Source organism: Siphateles boraxobius, unplaced genomic scaffold (assembly GCF_051911475.1).
Source record: "Siphateles boraxobius isolate OS27281-9 unplaced genomic scaffold, OSU_SipBor_1 57, whole genome shotgun sequence".
In the NCBI taxonomy this organism is placed as follows: Eukaryota; Metazoa; Chordata; class Actinopteri; order Cypriniformes; family Leuciscidae; genus Siphateles; species Siphateles boraxobius.
This window is the reverse complement of record NW_027509183.1, coordinates 1,269,660-1,292,500: the sequence shown is the minus strand read 5'-3', so window position 1 is coordinate 1,292,500 and position 22,841 is coordinate 1,269,660. Positions and strand designations below refer to the sequence as shown.

General features: G+C 38.2%; 1 protein-coding gene across 4 annotated transcripts in view; it reads right to left on the bottom strand.

Annotated features, from left to right (window-relative positions):
* pi4kab (phosphatidylinositol 4-kinase, catalytic, alpha b) overlaps window positions 1-22,024 on the bottom strand; it is a 91,147-nt gene extending 69,123 nt beyond the window's left edge. For all 4 annotated transcript variants that reach the window (XM_077206934.1, XM_077206932.1, XM_077206931.1 and 1 more), the window contains exons 1-16: window positions 21,815-22,024; window positions 19,213-19,329; window positions 14,928-15,021; window positions 14,185-14,273; window positions 11,605-11,677; window positions 10,434-10,696; window positions 9,337-9,403; window positions 8,173-8,321; window positions 6,905-6,970; window positions 6,629-6,725; window positions 6,307-6,495; window positions 5,340-5,440; window positions 5,139-5,268; window positions 3,026-3,155; window positions 438-533; window positions 104-287 (exon numbers count right to left, since the gene is read on the bottom strand). In XM_077206934.1, coding sequence (XP_077063049.1) covers window positions 104-287; window positions 438-533; window positions 3,026-3,155; window positions 5,139-5,268; window positions 5,340-5,440; window positions 6,307-6,495; window positions 6,629-6,725; window positions 6,905-6,970; window positions 8,173-8,321; window positions 9,337-9,403; window positions 10,434-10,696; window positions 11,605-11,677; window positions 14,185-14,273; window positions 14,928-15,021; window positions 19,213-19,329; window positions 21,815-21,913 — 1,944 coding nt within the window. In that variant the 5' untranslated portion in view covers window positions 21,914-22,024. The remainder of the gene's footprint in view (window positions 1-103; window positions 288-437; window positions 534-3,025; window positions 3,156-5,138; window positions 5,269-5,339; window positions 5,441-6,306; window positions 6,496-6,628; window positions 6,726-6,904; window positions 6,971-8,172; window positions 8,322-9,336; window positions 9,404-10,433; window positions 10,697-11,604; window positions 11,678-14,184; window positions 14,274-14,927; window positions 15,022-19,212; window positions 19,330-21,814) is intronic.
* Window positions 22,025-22,841: the final 817 nt, after the last annotated feature.

Sequence of the window (22,841 nt, the reverse complement as noted above, 5' to 3'; positions counted from 1 at the left end):
TATGCAGTCCGTATGTGTGTGTGTGTGTGTGTGTGTGTGTGTGTGTGTGTGTGTGTGTGTGTGTGTGTGTGTGTGTGTGTGTGTTTGTAAGACAGACTCTCACATTCCCCGTAATGACCATGCAGCCCAGCTGGTCTATAATCAGCACGTCTAACTGCGAGGGCGGCTGGCAGAACTTCTGCTGCAGGATCTGCAGGATCGGCTCCATCACTTTAGGACTGTCTCTCATGGCCACTGCGATGTGACCCAGCGCTCGGATGGTGTGGTCCGGGATGAGATGGGCTTCCCTGAGGAGAGACACACACACACATACACACACGTGTGTAAATCATCTCACTCAAGGAGTTACAAGTTCAGAGGTCAGCACAGGGAATAGCATTTAAACAGGGATACAGACACTGCATGTGAACCATGAGAGAGAGAGAGAGTTTCCTCACTTGTCATTTTCCTGGGAGATGTAGAGCCGGTTTGACAGGCTGGCTAAGAACGCCTCCACGATCACAGGATCCATAGTGAGACCGGCTTTCAGACATCTGCACACGACAGCGACTCAAACATGAGGAATGTGCATTTAAAGAGCAAGTATTGTGTTTTTTTCATGTTCATCTTTCTTTAGTGTGTAATGTTGATGTTTGAGCATGAAAAAGGTTTGAGTTATTCTCTATATCAGTGTCACTGTTTCTGAGCTCCCTGAAACATTATATTATATCAGTGTTACTCATTGCGCGGCTCGCCAAGCTTTCATTTGTGGCTCCAATGGCGGTAAATAATACAGTGATATGATCAAGCAGTCACTACAGATATTTCCTAAAAACATTTAAAAAGAAGTAGGACTATAACATAACCCATTAAAAACTCAAAGTGTCAGCTCTATTTTCAAATAATTTTGATCAGATAGAAAGGGGTGGTTTATCGAGAGAACATGTTCACTTGATCGATTGAAAACCGAAACTGAAAAGACGCCGTCCGTCGCGCTGAACGCGCTGTTCTTTTGATGAATAAAGTGTCGTATAAACGAGTGTCCCGTCGTTCTATAATTCTCCTTTCACTCAGTATCTGTGAAGTGAAGCAGGACAACGGCTCACCAGTCCTTGTTTCAGATTCTCATCCACAGACGACTGATTTGGGGCATTTTTACTGCGTGATCAATACAAACAGCACGGCATAACGGTTCATCATAGTCTCCAAATTATGACCAAAATTTGATATTAAGTCTGCTGTTTAAAACAAATAAAGAACCAATGTAGGAAAATGGTTATTACGCGACAACAGCGGGAAACTTTGTATATTTGTGCAGTGTGCGAATGTCAAAAAACCTATTCCCAATTTGAATCTTTTAACTTATAAACGTGCACATCACCCCGATCATGCATCATATCACGATGTTAAGCATTCATGTAAACTACAATACATTCAGATTAATTAATCACAATGAATTCAGACCAATTGAAACAAAAGTTGTGCATGTAAACATATCCAGTCCCTGCGGAGTTGCCAGTTATGGCGGTATTTCCAGCTTTTAACGCCGCATGTGCTCTTGGATGATTAGATACATGAGGGGCTAATGTAGAAAAAAATAACTTAATGTCATTCTGGGATGACTCTATTCTGGAAATCCTGCTTTTTTTGTCATTAAGGGAAATCATCTTGTCTCAGTTACAAATTTGACTGGTAAATCATTAAAAATATATATATTTATTGCATTGCATATTGAATGTTCAGGGGTGACATATTAATAAACAGACATGTTATTTATGACTGGATGTAACTTTTTATACTTTCCTGTAAAAATGGCTCTCCTACTGACTTTATCCTATCAGTGAAAAAAATAGTGAAGACCACTGTATTATATCATTAAACAGATAAGTCGCATTTTATTATTTTATTTACATTATATATATATTATATTATATCATTAAACAGATAAATCACATTTTATTATTTTATTTTTTATTTAACATTTAACATTATATATTATTTTAAATTTTATACATTTAGAATTATATAAAATACCTGTAAAAAAAACAATTTACAAACATTATAAACTTTTTATTTAAGTTCCTCACAACAAATCATGGTATTTAGGAAAAAAGCAATATAAGAGTAAAACCAACAAATTATAGTGAGATTCAATTTAAATAACATTATTATTATTAACGCCATTCCTAAACAAATTTATTTAAGGGGATCCAATTATGCTTTTTTTTTCCAAGTTCATCTCTCTTTAGTGTGTAATGTTTGCCCCTCCTCTGTTCTTCATGTGAACGAACACGTCACAATATTACTCATTATAATAATTCATACGCAGAATAAAGGGGCGGGGCCTGGTTGAGTTAGTTAGTAGTGTGTTAAACTGGCGGTTATGGTAAGGGGCGGGACATTTCCCAAACACACTCGAAGCGCTCGACCAATCACAACACACTGATCCAGCCGACCAATCAGAGCACAGTGTGCTTTTCAGAAGGAGGGGCTTCATAGAGACAGGAAGTAAACGGAGCGTTACTGACAGACTGGGAAAAGAGGAGCCGCAACAATGCAGAATAGGGGAAACAATGTGTTAAGCATGATAGGCCATATTTTGTTTTTGGGCTACTCTTTAAAAGGGACACATCCTAGAAAACATTGGGAATTTATCATCACAATGGGAATGTTTACATGCAGTGATTTTCGCCAATCAGAATGAATAGATCCGATTTCAAATTCTGAAAGTTTTGTTTATAAGCTTTGTAATCCGATTAACATATTTGTTTACATGTGCATTACATTTATCCTGAACAAAATGTCAGTGCATACATATCTTTACAAAAAAAAATGCTGTTAGTGAATGATGGAGCATCTAGAAACTATATTGAGATACAACAGCAAAGCAATGCTACTCATGAGACACTTGTCGAAGTCTTAAAGGCACAGCAGCAAAAAAAAAAAAAAACAGCTTGTTTAATTGTAAGGATCAGAGAGAATATAAAATGGTCATGAAAAACTAAAGTGAAACCTTGTGAAAAGTGAAAACTAAAGTGAGCCTGACCTGCAGATGTTGTCGATGGAGATGTCTCTGAGCTGCTCGTACATGGACGGCTGGTCTTTCCTGTTGGACAGGAAGTTGAGCGAGGGCTGAGAATGCTCATTGGTCACGTTTATTTTGATCCCGCCTCCTCCTGAAGGAAAGAGGTTCAGAGGTCAGGACAGGGAATAGCATTTAATGATTATGGGTGGCACTTCCGCTTTGGGGAACTTCCATTCAAAAAGACTGAAATCACTTCAAATCATAAGGTTGCCCAACAAATAAAGCTGATCTGTCAGTTTGACACAATGAGCTATCAGTTTTCTTTCATGTTTTATTTAAGAATTACATGAAAATAACATAACACTTGATATTTTAACGTGACATGTAATAATAAGAATATCTATGGCAAGAGCTCTTTTCAAGACTTCTTTTCCTCATGATTATTTTCTTTTTTCCTTTTGCATTCCACTGTAATAGTATGAAAATGTCAACATATACTGCACATTTGTGGTCTGTTCTCCCGATTTAATGTACGATATATGCCATTAATAATTCACTGGAATGCACGAAGAATCTCTCTTTTTCCTCTTTCCGGGTTTGTTTTCACAGGTAAATACAATTTATTATCTGTCAAAATGACTGAAATCACTTAGAAATAGTATCACGCAATGCTCAAGTAAATATTTGTATTTTTATTGTTATTAAGGCAACGCATGTTACATATTACAGATTACCACAGTGATATTGAACCGTCCGGTTTTTCTGTGGGAAGATTCACAGTTTATGTCCTTTTAATGTTCAATGGTTTAAGGGTGAGTAGAATAATGTAATGTCATTGTTCACAGTTAAAAATATATATATTATTGCGTCTATAGAGCTAGTCTTTTACTGATTGTTTACAGTTTAAAATATATATATTATTGCGTCTATAGAGCTAGTCTTTTACTGATTGTTTACAGTTTAAAATATATATATTATTGCGTCTATAGAGCTAGTCTTTTACTGATTGTTTACAGTTTAAAATATATATATTATTGCGTCTATAGAGCTAGTCTTTTACTGATTGTTTACAGTTTAAAATATATATATTATTGCGTCTATAGAGCTAGTCTTTTACTGATTGTTTACAGTTTAATGGAAGTTACACCCATAATTTGCACAAAGCGTCATGGGGCGCTGGAATAATGTGGATATAAACCATGTGCGAGTAGCAAAAACTACATATAGATAAATAAATACGTATATAGCTAGATATAGAGAAAATAGATCAAATAAATAAGATAATATATACATAAAAAAATAAACAACAGATAAACAAATAGATCAGAAACTAGATCTATATATGAAATAAAAAATAGATAATATAAAAAATAGATAAATAAGTAAAATTAGATAAGAAAAAAGATACATATAAAATAAATATACAACAGATAAACAAATAAACGTAAGAAAATAGATTAACTAAATATAAAATAAATATATAAAATAAATTTACAAAAGATAAACAAATAAACGTAAGAAAATAGATTAACTAAATATAAAATAAATATATCCAAAATAGATATGTAAACTAGATCAATTAAATAAATAAATATTCAAATTAATAGATGGGAGTTTATAAATAAATTACATATAAATAAATAATATAAAAATAAAATACATAAATAAAAACAAAAAATACTGTAGATAGATGAGAAAATAGATATACTAAAGCATATAATAAATAAATATTAAATAAATAAATATTAAATAAATAAACAACCAACAAATAGGAGTTTATAGATAAACTAGATATAAATAGATTTTAAAAAAAGTATAAATAAATAAATATAAAATATACAACAGAAACAAATAGACAGATAAGTAAATAGATAAACTATGCATAATACAGAGATAAAAAATAGACATAAATAGATAGAATAGACATATATATATATATATAAAATAAACAACAGATAAACAAATGGATAAGAAATTGAATGATATAAATAAAAATAAATATAGATAAAAGTAGATGTATAAATAATTTATAATAATGATATAATCAACAAACAACAGATAAACACATGTATAAGAGTTCATAGATAAGCAGATATATAAATAAATTAGATAAGAGTAACTAAATGTCTCTGACCTGCACTGCACTGACTGTGATACTTATAGAGTTTGATCAGCACCGCCGAGGGAACCACCAGGAAGTCCTTCAGAGACACGGTGGCGGAGTGAGCGATGACAGGGAAGCGTTCACACAGACGGCCTAAACCCTGAGACACACACACACACACACGTCATTCAGTGCATGAACTCTCACACACATGGCTTGGTCTCTCTTCACCTGTAAGCAGCAGATGAGCAGCGGCATGTGAGCGATGATCACTTTACTTGTTGTTTTGGACTGAAGCTTCTCTGATAGTTTAGTGCACAGATTCTCAGCTCCTGGAAGACGAATTAGAGCAATCACTTTATCCAACATTTAAAGCACTTTCCCCAACACAGAAACCAACTCCAACTCAGACGAGACATCTATTATTTACACTAATGACATTTTGTAGTTGGTTTTATTGACCAGATTATGAAAAGTGACTGGATGACTTCTGGTCAGTGTTATTTACAAAGTATTTACATGTTCTTAATTGTATTTTCATATATTTATATGAACTAAATATAATAATAAATTAGATAAATAAAAAGGGGGAAACAAATAAACAAGTAGACATAAGAAAATAGATAAACTAGATAAACAAAAGCACAAAAATTATTGTTTTAAATATTATCTTAAAATATTTCTAATATATCCAATATTTATTTTTCAGTTTTAGTAATTTTAGTACTTAGTTGCCATTTCGGCTTCATATAAATTAATGAAAAGTTTCTAATACTTTTAGTTTAAAATGACAAAAATGTGAGATTTCAGAACAAAATCTGAAACTATGTGTATAGCATAATGTAATTTCTGAGTGAAAATTGTTTCAAACTATTAGTAAATTTCACAAAAAAATACAAAGACATAGCAAGTAACTGAATAAAATATGAAATTTTGAAGTAGATAAGAATGAAATATTGTCTTGCAAAACAGACTCCAATAATCTTTTACATGCACAACGTCAAAAAAGGAAAAAAGAAAGTCATAAAATAAAAAGATTGATGAAAGATTAACAGTTCACAGTCAGACCAGAAATGTGCATGATGTAAAAAATAGAGTCAGTTGTGATTTCATGTTTAACCCAGAAATATCTGCACTGGAGTGTGACAACATGCCCCGGGCTGCAGTGTTGTGCTCGTGATTGTGATTTGTGACAGACCTTGCTCATCTTTGACGGCCCACACCATGAGGTCCACACAGGCTGCGTTGGCATGACAACGGAGCTTGAGAGGGCTGGGTTCCCCTGGCAACCGCTCCTCATGGAGAACCCTCTGGAGCTCTGATTGGCTGCTGCTGAACTGCTCCAGCACGAACTCATGGACCTCTTTCACGAAGCTCGTCTGCACATCTGAGCGGTTAACATGAAATATTCACATATGGCAAAGGTCAGACACAAATAAAGAGGAACACTGAAGATGCGATTAGTAAAGCATTTAGTTTGAAGAACGGCTCCGTTTAGATAGAGACAAAAGTTCAGCAACCTTTCATGTAATAGAGCGTGTCCCGCAGCATCTTGAACATGCTGACATACAGCGGGTCGCTGAAGGCTTTGTAAAAGAGATCGACGGCTGGATTCGCCTTCATACATGGAGAAAAAAAATAGAGGATGGGATAATTAGGAAGGACAAACTGGTTTGTGACGATTTTTGCAGACAAAATACTGAATAATGTATGTTCTACAGGATCTTGTACGCAGCAGATGGAGATAAAAATCCTTTAAGTGTAATGAAAGAGTTAATGAAACATGTAAAGTTTACCTCTGTAACTTCGGCCACGATGGAGTCCAGCGTCTTTAGGAAGGAATCTGAGACGAAGTGCTTTACCTGCAGAAACATGATGAATATATAATACAGATTAGACTGATTCAAGAAGCTTCACAGTAATAAACAGGAAATTAATGATTCAAATTATGCAGATTCTGCTGTAGAGCCGCAGGGTTAATCGATAGAAGATTCAAACACCCACGCAATCTTTTCAACCACACAGTATCATTATTTCTGTCTTACAATAACTCAGATTATCACAGAAGTCCTGGGATAAAAGTTTATAGTTTGGCTATAAAAACTGGCGTAAACAAGATTATATCAATTACAGTGTTACACCAGTAGGTGGCGACACTGTTAAAAAATATATTTGTCATTGAATCATTCATCAAAGAGATTCGTTCAAAAACGCTGATTCATCCATTAATGAAACAAGTGAAGTATTTATGAGAGTCATTGAATCATTCATTCAAACAGATTTTTTAAAAAATATAATTCAAATTAATTAAATATTTTTTTAAATAAACTGCAGCACTAAAAATAAAGAGTCATTGAACTGAATTGATCTGAATAATGACAGTGTAAATGTCGAGCTAAAAGCAGCTCCAGGTCTGTGCCAGTCATGTGACTGAAAACTATGAATAGTGTCTTTATCAGCATCAGCCAATAACGCTGGCCGATTAGAAGGCCTAGTTGTGTAATCTACTGACAGCTCTGTAAATGGATAATAAAGATTTCTTTTCTACTGTATTTGAGTAAATATCATGTTAAAGAAGTGTTCCTTCTAGCAATTTCATTTGTCATTGTTATATTCCATTTTGTACAGTATGTACTGCATGGGCGTTACATTATATAACAGCAACATAGTCCATATTGGGTTATTACTAGTGATGTCATGAGGGAAATATTCACATAAGGAGTTTATTAATACACCCTTGTATTATCTGCCAAACAATGTGCAAATCACATGAAGTGTGTGTGCATGTGAGTGAATGTGTGTGTGCGCACGTGTGTGTGTGTGTGTGAGAGAGAGAGAGAGAGAGAGTGAATGTGTGCGCACGTGTGTGAATGTGTTCGCACGTGTGTGTGTGTATGAGAATGTGTGTATGTACGCGTGAGAAAGAGACATGCGTTTGTTGTTTGTACGAAATCTACTGACAGCTCTGTCAATGGATAATAAAGATTTATTTTCTACTGTATTTGAGTAAATATGTTAGAGAGAGAGAGAAAGAGTGTGTGTGTGTGTGTGTGTGTGTGTGTACCATCTGTAAGAGGCGCCTGAGCAGCTCTACAGGGACGTTTATTTCTTGTCCGCTGGCACCAATGAAGAGAGGAGAGATGGAGAAGCTGGAGCTGACGGTCATAAAGTAATAATCTGGATTCACAACACCGCCATCGGCCAGATAAGAACCTGACAAAACAAACGACCAGATTTACATGATCTGAAGAAAATGTAAGTGGTACTCAGAGCCACGATGACGTTGTAGATTGAGTTTTTCAGGCTCAATCAAACATCTGATGATTCAAAACTTTAAAATGCCCCTATTATGCTTTTTCAGATATTATCTTTCATGTAGTGTGTAATAGAGCTGTGTGTGAATGTAAAAGCTCTGCAGAGTTTCACGGTCAAAATGCAGATAAATAGAGTTTTTTTCTCCTAAAAGAAAGAAGTGATTCTGAAACGAGTCGTCAGTAATTCAGTCTCACTTCCTGCTGGACCTGCTAGGTTTTTAACTAATTTGCATAATGTCAGTCTCTGGTCTTGATTGGCTGAACAGCGTCTCTTAGCTCCGCCCTCAAACACTGTAGTGTATCTGAGACTAGAAGAGTTTGGTTCGTGTTGTTCATGTCGAGAAGACGCTGTTTTCTGCTGACAAAGCAAATCCACTTTGATGAGATTGATGAGGTAAAACCAACGCCATCGCCACTGTTCGTATCACTGTGTATCAAGAGCTGAGATTCAGATATGATAATGAGTGTTTAGATTCTGACCAATCACAGAAGAGCAGCTCTCAGAGAGGCGGGGTTTAGAGAGACTGAATCCTTGATTGAACAGTTTCAGACACTGAGAGAAAAGAGCTGACGCTGCAGTGGATATTATGAGAATAATACAGTGTGGTTTGACCTTGGATGCATGTGAATCTACTGTAGGAGGTCCAAACCAAAAGGAGTATTTAAAATAGCATAATAAGGGCTCTTTAATACACTTTAACACTTGTCAATACAAATGACTACTTCAAACTATTAGCATAACTCAGCAGTGACTCTTAAGCAAATGGAATTAAAACAAACACGCAGAGAACTAAAGGTGCTTATCCAGAAACAAGTGCATGAACTCTGAACTCAGAATCTGCTGAAGAATGTTCAGACGTTAAAACGGCTTGTTCACAGAGATTAGAGTTGTGACACAGCAAACCTTACATTACCTTCAAAGTAGTGCGGGGCTTGAGCTGTCGGAGAGCAGGGCGACGGGCCGCCTCGGTCAGGACTCACCTGAGACACAACTGATGTCAACTACCAATACATACATCACACCACTCATAACACGGCACCTTCTGAATGCAAAGAATTCATGGATGCACAACTAGTTCTTCCCAAAATGTGCAGCTTACAACCAGAGCACAGTGCGTGGGATAATATATAATATCCCACAATGCAATGTGCTCAACTTGACCTTTTCAAGTTTAAAGAAATGAACATAAGTACCTTTAACTGTGAATTAATAGTTTTAGATAATGCTGCCAGGGTATAAGACATTAAGACATTTTAAAAATATATATATTTTTAATTTTATTTCATTCCATTTCTGCATATTATTTTTTATAATTTATTTTAGTTATTTCATTTTTTCTAAAACTTTGCACATTTTAAATAATAATTATTATTTACTTTAAAAAAAAAAATCTGCATTTTTTTAAATTTATAATTTTTATCTACTAAAACGTATTTTCTAAAATGATTTGTACATATTTCAATATTAATTTATTATTTACTTTAAAAATATGCTAAAATAATTTTTAATTTTAAATAATTTACATCATATATGATTAACTAACTGTATTTTTCTATGTACATTTCTGAAATGCACTTTCTGTAAAGCTGCTTTGAAGCAATATGTATTGTGAAAAGCGCTATACAAATAAATTTGAATTGAATTTTCTATTTTATTTGCATATTTGCCAAATAATAATTATGTATTTGCTAAAATTTATTTTCTAAAATTATTTTTGCATATTTTTTCCAATAATTTTTTAACATTTATTTACTTTACATTTTTTCTGCCTATTTTAATAAATCCTTTTTTTTCTGAGACAAACAGACACCACCTGCTGAATTAAACACAATATAATAAGGTCAATGTCATGTGACACTACATACCATACATTTTCTTTGAAACGTTTATCATTGCATAATGCATCCTTTTACACTTATTTGTTTGAAGTAATGACAATATGCTGCACTAATAATCAGTATGCAATTCTTCAATTGCACACACATCCATGCACAGAGAGATGTCTGAGACCTGTGCGTCGGGGTTGGCGATGCCACTCTTGCGTCTCAGCGTGTCTCTCTGGCAAGCCGTGAGCAGTGAGCTGGGCAGAATAGAGCGGAAGTCGTTGAAGGATCTCCTCCGTACGCCCTCAGTCTCCACACACACACGGAGAGCCGGTGGAGGCGTTCCTCGAGGGAAGAGCTGCGACAGGAGAGGCTCGTCACCGTTACCGTACCGTCCAAAGGCTCGAGTCACGCCCAGAAGACACGGGACAGCGTACCTGCACAGGTACACTGCAGAAGCACCAGGTCAGACGGGCACCATTTTTTTGTGTAGTGCTCAAGTTCAAGTTTAATTAATTTATAAAGCACATTTAAAAACAGCCACAAGATTGACCAAAGTGCTGTACAAGACATCTAAATACAAATCCTAAATATATACACTTAAAGGACAATTCCGGCCAAAAATGAATCTCGGGGGAAATAACACATGGGCACCAAGTCGACCGTTCTCTGGGATGCGTTTTCATGCTAATCGAATGTACCCAGTTTTAACGTTAGTTTTAGTTTAACCACAGATTAGCTTATAACACTATTGTATGGGGTATCGAATAAGTAAAAATAAAAATCGCTAGTTAATACCACTAACAAGGCTCAAAATAGCCCCACACTAACACGCTAGCATAATGAGCGTCTCTACCTGCAAACCGAAGCACTGAGAACTCTGTAAGTGTACAGACAGTTTAATAAGGAGATACTTTATAAAGACAGTACCATCGCGTATACAAGCAGGAGCCATCTTTGGAAAACAGTCTCGACCAGTCGAACCACGAACCCTCATTATGCTACCGTGTTAGTGTGGGGCTATTTTGAGCCTTGTTAGTGGTATTAACTAGCGTTATAAGCTAATCTGTGGTTAAACTAAAACTAACGTTAAAACTGGGTACATTCGATTATCATGAAAACGCATCCCAGAGAACGGTCGACTCGGTACCCATGTGTTATTAACCGCTAGGTTCATTTTTGGCAGGAAGTGTCCTTTATGTTGATACACACAAATATAATATACAAATTTTGTTAAATAAATAAGTAAATAAATAAAATAAAATCAATACGCCAGAGAAAACAAGTACGTTTTTAAAAGAGACTTAAATTTTTTTTAAATCTCTAAGAGTAACTCTAACCGTGCTCATGGGAATCACCTTTATCTTGGCTCTCGGGCGTCTGGCAGATCTCCAGTAACGACTGCATTACTTCCATTACCGCTTCCAGAATCTGGACGGAAAGACATTAAACAGGTGGTTGATTATGATTTCACTTTTTTAACTTAAGTAAGTGTGTAATGTTGCTGTTTGTGCAAATAAACAACATATGCAAAGTTACGACGCTTAAAGTTTAAAGGGAGATATTTTATTTTAAAGAAATTGCTTTTTAAGGACTACAACAAATGGCTGGTAGGAACTACAACGAGCTTCTTCACGGGTTAGTGACATCACAAACCTTAAAATTTACATAAACCCCGCTCCTGGGAACGCGATTTATATATTATCATGACAGAATATGCTAATCAATGACTAGAAGATAGAAAACTCCACATCAGCAATATAAATTCATCAACTAACCATTCAGAAATATCCTGGATTCTACATGTACACTTCTTCTTGAGTCTCTTCATCTTTGGTTTGAACATAAAAGGCTAAAAGTTTTTGAAATGTTCAGTGTGTGTGTGTGTGTGTGTGTGTGTGTGTGTGTGTGTGTGTGTGTGTGTGTGTGTGTGTGTGTGTGTGTGTGTGTGTGTGTGTGTGTGTGTGTGTGTGTGTGTGTGTGTGTGGTAATCGGAGCTGCACACAAACGCTCTTGAAGCTCCGCCCTCTCACACACGCTCTGGAAGCTCCGCCCTCACACAAACACACACACACTCTTGAAGCTCCGCCCTCACACAAACACACACACGCTCTTGAAGCTCCGCCGTCTCTCTCACACGCTCTGGAAGCTCCGCCCTCACACAAACACACACACACTCTTGAAGCTCCGCCCTCTCACACACGCTCTTGAAGCTCCGCCCTCTCTCTCACACACTCTGGAATCTCCGCCCTCACACACACGCTCTTTAAGCTCCGCCCTCTCTCACACACGCTCTTGAAGCTCGGCCCTCACACACACGCTCTGGACGCTCCGCCCTCACACAAACACACACACTCTTGAAGCTCCGCCCTCACACAGAAACAAGATCCGCCCTCACACAAACACACACACACTCTTGAAGCTCCGCCCTCAAACACACACAAGCTCCGTCCTCACACACGGCGCACACACAAGAGGCTTGTTCGACTTGAACCGGCGCTGCACAGACCGATCGGTTGATGACATCAAAGTACCGCGAGAGCGATTAGAGAGCAGACGGCTCCTTATGCTTTTGAATCGCTCTCGCGGTACTTTGATGTCATCAACCGATCGGTCTGCGCAGCGCCGGTTCAAGTCGAACAAGCCTACCATCTTGAAGCTCGGCCCTCACACACACGCTCTGGAAGCTCCGCCCTCACACAAACACACACACACTCTTGAAGCTCCGCCCTCACACAGAAACAAGATCCGCCCTCACACAAACACACACACACTCTTGAAGCTCCGCCCTCAAACACACACAAGCTCCGTCCTCACACACTGCGCACACACAAGATCATGAAGCTCCGCCCTCACACACAAGGGCGCACGCAAGAGCTCTTGAAACTCCGCCCACACACACACAAGAGGCTTGTTTGAGATGCACCTTGCCTCGCCTGTAATGTAGTCGAGAGTAGGCGGCTGCAGTGAGAGGAGGAGGGAAAAAAGCGCAGGCAAGCCGGACAGTTCTCGCTTCTCGCAGTGGATCTGAAACCTGCGAGATCACTGATGGATATCGCGGGATTCACGCTCCTGCACAGTGTTGCTAATAAACTGGATGTAATTTAAGTTCTGTTGCTTTTATATGAAAATAAATATAATGAACAAGACACCCAAATCTACTTATTTAATTCCATTCCAAATAAGTGTTTATCAATATTTTTCTTTAATACAGACATAGGCCATGTGCGTTTTTATTTATTTTTATATATATATATATATATAATAAAATGCCATTGGATAACCCATAGAGATCACACTGTCCGAGAGTTTGGGAATATTCACACATAACATATACACATAAAACATGATATCCGAGTTTTAAAATCAAACATTTTAAAAGAGAACAATACATCACAGTTGTTTAAACCAATCAACATTAAGCTGTGTCGTCAGCAAGTCGTTTCCCATCGTGCTTTTGATCAGCGCAGTCGGTGGAGAGCAACTGCGCGCGACTGCAGAATCCGACACGTGCGCCTTGCGCTCGCGAGAGTTTTTTGACACATGTCAGCATGACATCAGAGCAAGGCGGACCGCACTCGGACACATTTCTAACCGGCATGCATTACGCGCTGATCACCGGTGATCGGTTCTGCGCAGATTTTGCTCGTCTCAAACAAGCCAAAGCTCTTGAAGCTCCGCCCTCTGTGCCGGGAGCAGCAGCTCATTTGCATTTAAAGGGACACACAAAAACGGCACGTTTTTGCTCACCCTCAGAAAGTCACTATTTTAACATGCTATAAAAAATATCTGTGGGGTATTTTAAGCTAAAACTTCACACACACTCTGGGAACATCAGAGACTTATTTTATATCTTGTGAAAAAGGCATTATAGGACCACTTTAAATGAGTGCAAGGGAAAATAACATGTAAATGTGACGATGCGCTGAAGATCAGACCTGTGTGCGAGACTCTGGGTCTCTCTGAGCCACATCAGACAGCAGCGTCACCAGACAGAAGCTGAAGCTCTCCGCCATCGGGAGACTCTCTGTGTGCACATACAAACACAAGCTTGATTTTTAAACGTCTATTCATGGAAATGCTTTGGATTAAGTGTTTTATTATGAATCTGTAAGAATTACAAGGCTCTGATGGCAAACTGAACTTACAATACAAGAGTAAAGAATACATACACTACTAAAAAGTTTGGGGTTGGTGAGATTTTTAATGTTTCTAAAAGAGGTCTGCATTTTTTTAAATCAAAAATACAGCAAAAACAGTGAAATATTATTACAGTTTAAAACAGCTGTTTTCTATGTGAATATATAGTAAAGTGTAATTTATTCCTGTGATCAAAGCTGAATTTTCAGCATCATTACTCCAGTCTTCAGTGTCACATGATCCTTCAGAAATCAGTATAATATGATGATTTGATGCTCAAGAAACATTTATGGTTATTATTAATGTTGAAAACCGAGATACAGGATTCCTTGATGAATAGAAAGTTCAAAAGAACAGCATTTATTTGAAATAGCATCTTTTGTAAAATTATAAATGTCTTTACTGTCACTTTTGATCAATTTAATGCGTCCTTGCTGAATAAAAGTATTAACTTCTTTCAACTTTTAAACATGTGTGCATGCTTACATATACAGTAATGTACTTGATAAAAATGCATGTGAGACGAATAAGCAAATGGTACCTTTACACTTCCTCCCAGCATTCTCCTCCACCCATTGCACTCTGGGTAATCCCTTGAGCAGACTCAACAGGTAACTTACCACCGTATCTTTGTGCTGAGAAAGAAAAATATCACATACAAACCAAGTGTTGGAAAGATGCAAACTCCATCTGAATATACTTGCAAATCAAATCCAAAATCTATTTACAGTATATGCTTCAAAAAACAAAAACCCAACCGTTCAAGTTCAAGTTTGTTTATTTATAGAGCACATTTACAACCGGCTGGCAGCCGACCAAAGTGCTGTACAACAATTACAATAAAATACACGATAAAACAAACAGTGATCACTTAGGATCAGTGAGTACAAAATCCAATTACATATTAAAAGCTGAGTCAAACACATGAGTTTTCAGAGCAGATTTAAACTCAGATAAGGAGGAGGCCATTTTAATTTGGATTGGGAGTTTGTTCCACAATGTGCGGCCCGATACGTCAAACGCTCTATTTCCCCTGTTTTTCAATCGGGTTCTGGGAATCTGAAGGAGGAATTTGTTTACCGATCTAAGCCCGCGCTTAGGGGTATACAGTATAAGTGAAGTAGGTCCGACAGGTATAATGGTGCAAGATTATTAGTGATTTGTAGACCAGCAATAGAATTTTGTATTCAATTCTATACTGAACCGGTAACCAATGTAGGGATCTCAGAAGGCGTGTAACATGATCAAACTTTTTACATCCCTTCAGGAATCTCGCTGCTGCGTTTTGAACGACTTGAAGGCGTGAAATTTGAGTCTTAGCCACACCGTAATATAGAGAGTTGCAGTAGTCCAGCCTCGATGTTATAAAGGCATGGACAGCAACCTCTAATGAGGCGTTAGAGAGAAAAGATTTAATTTTAGAAAGACAGCGTAAGTAGAAGAAGCTAGAGCCCACTACAGAAGCAATTTGCCTGTCCAATTTCAGACTATTGTCGATCATCACACCTAAATTACGCACTTGGGATGAGGTACTCAAATTTAAAAATTCCAAATTTTGTGAGTTTTGTCTACTAGTTTCGGAGGGGCTAAAAACAATGGCTTCCGTTTTATCTGAATTTAGAAACAGAAAGTTATTTGAGAGCCATGATTTTACGTCGTCCAGACACGCGGATAAGCAACTAAGAGCATGCTCATTATCAGAGGTCATAGGCAGATGGATTTGCATATCATCAGCGTAGCAATGAAAAGAAACGTTATGTTTCCTAAAGATAGATCCCAAAGGAAGCAGATAGAGAGAGAAAGGAGTAGGATACTGCATATAGTATGTTTATGGAGAAAAATTATGCAATATATTTACATTAGAAGCAGGATGGCAAGAGATTAAGAAAAGAGTACAAAATAAACTGAGTGTGTTTAAGTGGCTCAACCAGCTCTAATCCAGCTGTGATCACATGATCTGGTTTAGCAGTGAGTTTCTCTCATGAACCAGCTTTAACACACACACTTATTTATTTGAGGACGTTCCCAAAGGGGGTTATGTCATATTTAGCAAAGATTTTGTCCCCACAATATACAGTCAAATCAAAAATGATTCAGACAACAGATATAATTTTTTATATATTGGCTGGGTGTGCGGATGCGCTGCTCACGCTGTCTCACTGCGCGCCGTCTCACTGCACGCCGTCTCACTGTACGCCGTCTCACAGCACTCCTTCTCACTGCACGCTGTCTCACTGCATTCTCTGACTAACACTAAACGCTGTCTCACTGCACGCTGTCTCACTGCACGCTGTCTCACTGCACGCTGTCTCACTGCACGCCGTCTCACTGCACGCTGTCTCACTGCACTGCACGCCGTCTCACTGCACGCCGTCTCACTGCACGCTGTCTCACTGCACGCTGTCTCACTGCACGCTCTGACTAACACTAAACGCTGTCTCACTGCACGCTGTCTCACTGCACGCTGTCTCACTGCACGCTGTCACACTGCACGCCGTCTCACTGCACGCTGTCTCACTGCACTGCACGCCGTCTCACTGCACGCCGTCTCACTGTACGCCGTCTCACTGCACGCTCTGACTAACACTAAACGCTGTCTCACTGCACGCTGTCTCACTGCACGCTGTCTCACTGCACGCCGTCTCACTGCACGCCGTTTCACTGCACGCTGTCTCACTGCACGCCGTCTCACTGCCGCCGTCTCACTGTACGCCGTCTCACAGCACTCCTTCTCACTGCACGCTGTCTCACTGCACGCTCTGACTAACACTAAACGCTGTCTCACTGCACGCTGTCTCACTGCACGCTGTCTCACTGCACGCCGTCTCACTGCACGCCGTCTCACTGCACTGCACGCCGTCTCACTGCACGCCGTCTCACTGTACGCCGTCTCACTGTACGCCGTCTCACTGCACGCCGTCTCACTGCACGCCGTCTCACTGCACGCTCTGACTAACACTAAACGCTGTCTCACTGCACGCTGTCTCACTGCACGCTGTCTCACTGCACGCTGTCACACTGCACGCCGTCTCACTGCACGCTGTCTCACTGCACTGCACGCCGTCTCACTGCACGCCGTCTCACTGCAAGCTCTGACTAACACTAAACGCTGTCTCACTGCACGCTGTCTCACTGCACGCTGTCTCACTGCACGCTGTCTCACTGCACGCCGTCTCACTGCACGCCGTCTCACTGCACGCCGTTTCACTGCACGCTGTCTCACTGCACGCCGTCTCACTGCACGCCGTCTCACTGCACGCCGTCTCACTGCACGCTGTCTCACTGCACTGCACGCCGTCTCACTGCACGCCGTCTCACTGTACGCCGTCTCACTGTACGCCGTCTCACTGTACGCCGTCTCACTGTACGCCGTCTCTCTGCACGCCGTCTCACTGCACGCCGTCTCACTGCACGCCGTCTCACTGCACGCCGTCTCACTGCACGCTGTCTCACTGCACGCTCTGACTAACACTAAACGCTGTCTCACTGCACGCTGTCTCACTGCACGCTGTCTCACTGCATGCCTCTTACTGCACGCCGTCTCACTGCACGCCGTCTCACTGCACGCTCTGACTAACACTAAACACAAGACAGCGAGAGTGGCGACGAGCCAGGGAAATTCAAAGATAGCGTTCTCGAACTGGAAGTACCGGCACTACTTCTCGCTCATTTAAATTAAAGCCAAGAATATTTATGTTTAACACGCACGCTATGCCCAGGAAAACAAGACTTTATCCACGTCTGCCTCAAGCAACTCGAATCTTATGAAGCATCTCACATCAACACATGCTAACACGACACTAGCTGCTGCTGCTAACCCAACCCCAAGCCCTGATTAAAGGCCAGATTTTCCTTTGTTTCTCATTACCCAAGTTTACAGTTGTGTGTCTTAGTTTTGCACTTGAATGCAAAGTGTGTGAACAACATTATTTATTTTCAATATGTAATTTTGGGGTAATGTTCTGTTTATTGTGCAGTTGGCCTAATAGTTACAGAGATTTGCACTACTTAATGGCCAGATTTTACTTTTACTCAAGTTTACATTTGTGTCTTAATTTTGCACTTGAATTTTATTTTCAATATTTATTTTTTATATGTTTTTATTTCTATGCATATCATATGTCAGGCTGCAATCTATTTAATTCAAGTAAATACCAAATGTTCTAAAATACTGTAAACAGTGTTTTTATTCTTCAATCAGTTAATATAAACATCTTTGACGTTAAATATGTTATAGAACGTAATGGCGTTATAGAACATTAACTTTGGTGAGTAATTACTTTTACAATGTGGTAACCGAGTTACTAACTCAATTACTTTCTGGGAGAAGTAATTTGTAACTAACTAATTACTTTTTTAAAGTAAGATGACCAACACGGACTGTGACATATTATACCCAAGAATTCTTCATACAGTGACTACCAGTAAAATGTTTAAAAATTTGGGACCAAAAATTAATCACATTTTCACCTGACCATGTTTTCTGAAGCGTTTTTTCTGTAATTGTTAATGCACCTTATTACACCACAGACTGAACAACATGAAGCATTGCTTGGTAATGCATCGGTTGAGCTAAACTGGTATTATGTAATTGTGTAGTTAAATTCAACAGCTGACAGATATTCAACATAATTCATGTGTGAGACAGTCTAACAGAAGGATGGACAAAACCAGTCAAATATCAACTTGAGTTCTTGTCATATTGTATAACCATTTTCTAAACTATAGTAAATAAACTGTGATAATGTGAGAAATGTTGAAGGTTTCTGAATAAATGTTGAGGTTTGACTGTAGGTTTGACACATGTGAAAAACGAGCTCCTTCACCTGTAAATCTGACTCGACTAGGAACACAGCGAGCGCGACGACCGCATCCCTGCGCCGAACATCCAGACTGAAGACGCCTCGACTGTCACACGGACACATGCATAACAACTTCTGCACCTGATGGAGAAACACACACAAACACACACTCTTATCAGTTACGATGAGCTGTCACAATATAAAAAGCTCAACTTCCCTTTGACAAAGAGCAGATCTATCAGTAATCAGCAGAACAAGAGCATCCTGTTAAAGTGGACATATCATGAAAGTCTGATGTTTAAGTGCTATAATCGGGTCCCAGCGCTTCTACCAACCCAGAAACGTGAAAAGAGAAATCCAGTAACTTTGTTTCGGTGAGCCTTTCTCTGCAAGCTTGTCAAAAAATAATCCGATCAAATTTCACTCCCGTTCTGACGTATGAAGAGGATCTTATTATAATATTACTGGCCATTAATCTGCACGTTTACACACACGGTGACACCATTTGTTTTCAAAGCATGAAACTATTCTGTCGTTGAGCACAGACGAGCACTGAACACTGTTAGACAAAAAAAAGTCACCGCTGTCTTATAAACACCTCAGGAACTGTGCACACTTGTGTAAAAGTTCAACATGATGATGAGATGATCAATGTAACTCCACAACAACTACATAAATGTCTCCACTAACATTCAGAAACGTGTAAAAGTTGAACTCTTCCTGAGTCTCTCTGTAAGGCTGCACTCGCTACTGTTTATTTCTGAGGTTTTGGATGATTGAGATTCATTCGCATGTTTTGTTATTGCTGGAGTTTCCGAAGCTTGTGTAAAGGCTCCGCCCTCTTCTGAACGGAGGCGGAGCTGCAGCTCATTTGCATTTAAAGGGACACACACAAAAACGGCACTTTTTGCTCACACCCAAAAAAGGGCCAAATTTAATAAGCTATAATAAATGATCTGGGGGTATTTTGAGCTGAAATTTCAGACAGTAGTCGCGTTTCCATTACCCTTGAAATTGCGAATTGAAAATACGTGCAATGGAAACACGTCAATTTCGCAAAAACTCCCATATATCGCAAAAAAGTTTTTACTCTCACATGATGAGATGGTTTTTCAAGCAATTCGAAAAAAGTAATATTTCGCAAAACTGCAATGGAAACAGTTTTTGCGCATTTACAGCCAGCTGACGTAGATGATGCGGTGGGTTTGGACAGAATACAAGACAGAGTTCTTTATTGAAGACAAGAATTACAGGAATACTGGATTCTAAACCTCAAAGTAATGCCACAATCAAGACCTCGAAGCAGAAATGAGGACAGAAACACCCAGAAACTCCTCGTATGTGCCGCTCTCAGTATAAGGGTCTTTGCTTGTCATTAATGCTTGATAACACACACACGTCTCCTCTGATTATTAATAATGGCCAGTGCAGTGGCTGAGATATACATAAACCCACCAACATCCATTGCCATGATTTTTGGAATGAAAAAAAAAATGACATCGGTTCATGGAAACACTGTCATTTCGCAATAGTTTTTTGTCTACATTTAGGGGGGAAAAAAACTAAAAAAAACAATGGCAACAGTTTTGTGCAAATCTGTAATGGAAACAAGCCTACATTCTGGGGACACCAGAGATTTATATTACATCTTTTGTAAAGGGGCACAATATGTCACCAGGTTTGAGAGCATGCATGTGTGGGGTAATCGACTGCAAATAATACCAGGTGATTGCCTGCAGTCTGAGTGGAAATACATTTCACAAGCACTCAAAAGGAAGTCTACACATGCATTAAACACTACGATAGCATCAGAAACACAAGCATTGGCGTAGCTGGCACTATCTGGCACCACTTAGTGCCTGGCATCAGCTTAAAAGCCTCTAGACACGTGACAGCTCTAAAAACGTTGCTTTTGTTTGACAGTTTCGTATATCAAGTACATTTAATAAAATGTAAACAAGCATTCAATGCAAAATTGACAGTAGTTTTAGGACTGATGTGATGCATTTATTCAGCTCAAGCTCAACTAACACAAAATATCATGCTGATTTTCTCCATATTTCATGTTTCAAGATGTTTTTGGGCGAACAAGTATTAATTACTTCAATGAGCTCATTGTTTCTGCCTTCAATTATTGTTTAAATTAATACATTTTTAGCTACACATGTACATACCTGAAATACATAATTTAGTTACCTCTGATAGCACATCACTCTAAATTGTAATATGGACTCATGCATTTTCTGTAAAGCTGCTTTGAAACAATGAGTATTGTGAAAAGCGCTTCAAATCCTTTCATATTTAATATGAAAGGATTTGAACATGCAATTATTTAAAGTATAGGAAGTCGTCATTTTATATGTATGTGGTACTTATGCAACGCCACATAATATTTCAGATCACCATAACAAAAATCCAAACAGGTTGAACGCAGACTGTTGCTTGCACATAATGAAAGCGCAAGGTTGCCCTGCTGCGCAACAAACTTGCCAAGCGCTGCCGCCTGTGACACCTGTCGCGTGCATCACGATAATGCAGCACAATATTATAACAATGCGACGCAGCAGGATAATGACAGTGTGTGTGTGTGTGTGTGTGTGTGTGTTTGTGTGTGTGTGTGTTGTACCTTCTCGACGGGCGCTGGTCTGTGGGCTGCCAGGGAGCGCGCGAGCGACAGAACCGTGTTGAAATAAAACTCGCGCGTGCCACCGCCACGCGTGGCCATGATTCACGAGAAAAGTTTAAAACACACAAGCGATGATTTCCTCAGCTTTCTGTGCTGGAGAAGAAAAACACGACTGCAATACGGAAAGTGTGAAGGCACAAATAACAGCCAATGAAGAAGAGAGAGAGAGAGAGAGAGAGAGAGAGCGCGAGGCGTGTCTGCATTAAAGCATCATCAGGGTGAAGTTTATCTTATTGGCTTATACAACTGATGATTATTTACACACAAGTGATGGAGTTTTTTTGTTTTTGTTTTTTAATATATAAACGTGTTTTCTAAAACAAATACTATAACAGAGCATTGGCTAAAATATATATATTTATAGTTTCTTGCTTTGTAGTAGCATTTTTTGTAATATTACTGTATAATAAATAAATAATGTATAATGTAATAATTATTATCAATAATAATAATAATACATTTAAATACATCAACCGACGATATTAATAATGGATAATAACATTTATTATTAGTAGTAATAGTCGTAGAATTAATATATTATTATTTATATTAAAAAAGTTAATATTTATAATAATAATAATTTATTATTGTTCCTGTTGTTATTATTCACTGACAATATTTATAATGAATAATAATAATTAGTAGCCTAATAGTAGAATATATTGTTATTTTTTATTATTAATAATAATAATAATCGGCCAAATGGATAATTATTAATAATTAGTGTTAATGGAAGTTTTTTATATTAGTGAATAATATTTATAATAATAACATGAATTTATTATTAATGGTGTTGCTGTTATTCACTAACTATATTTATAATTAATAATAATAGTAGAATACATAATAATAATAATAATAAAACATTTGTTTAATAGTATTATTAATATTAACGAACATAATTATTAGTAGTAGTAGTAGTATAATTAATACAGTATTATTTATATTAATAATTAATATTTATAAT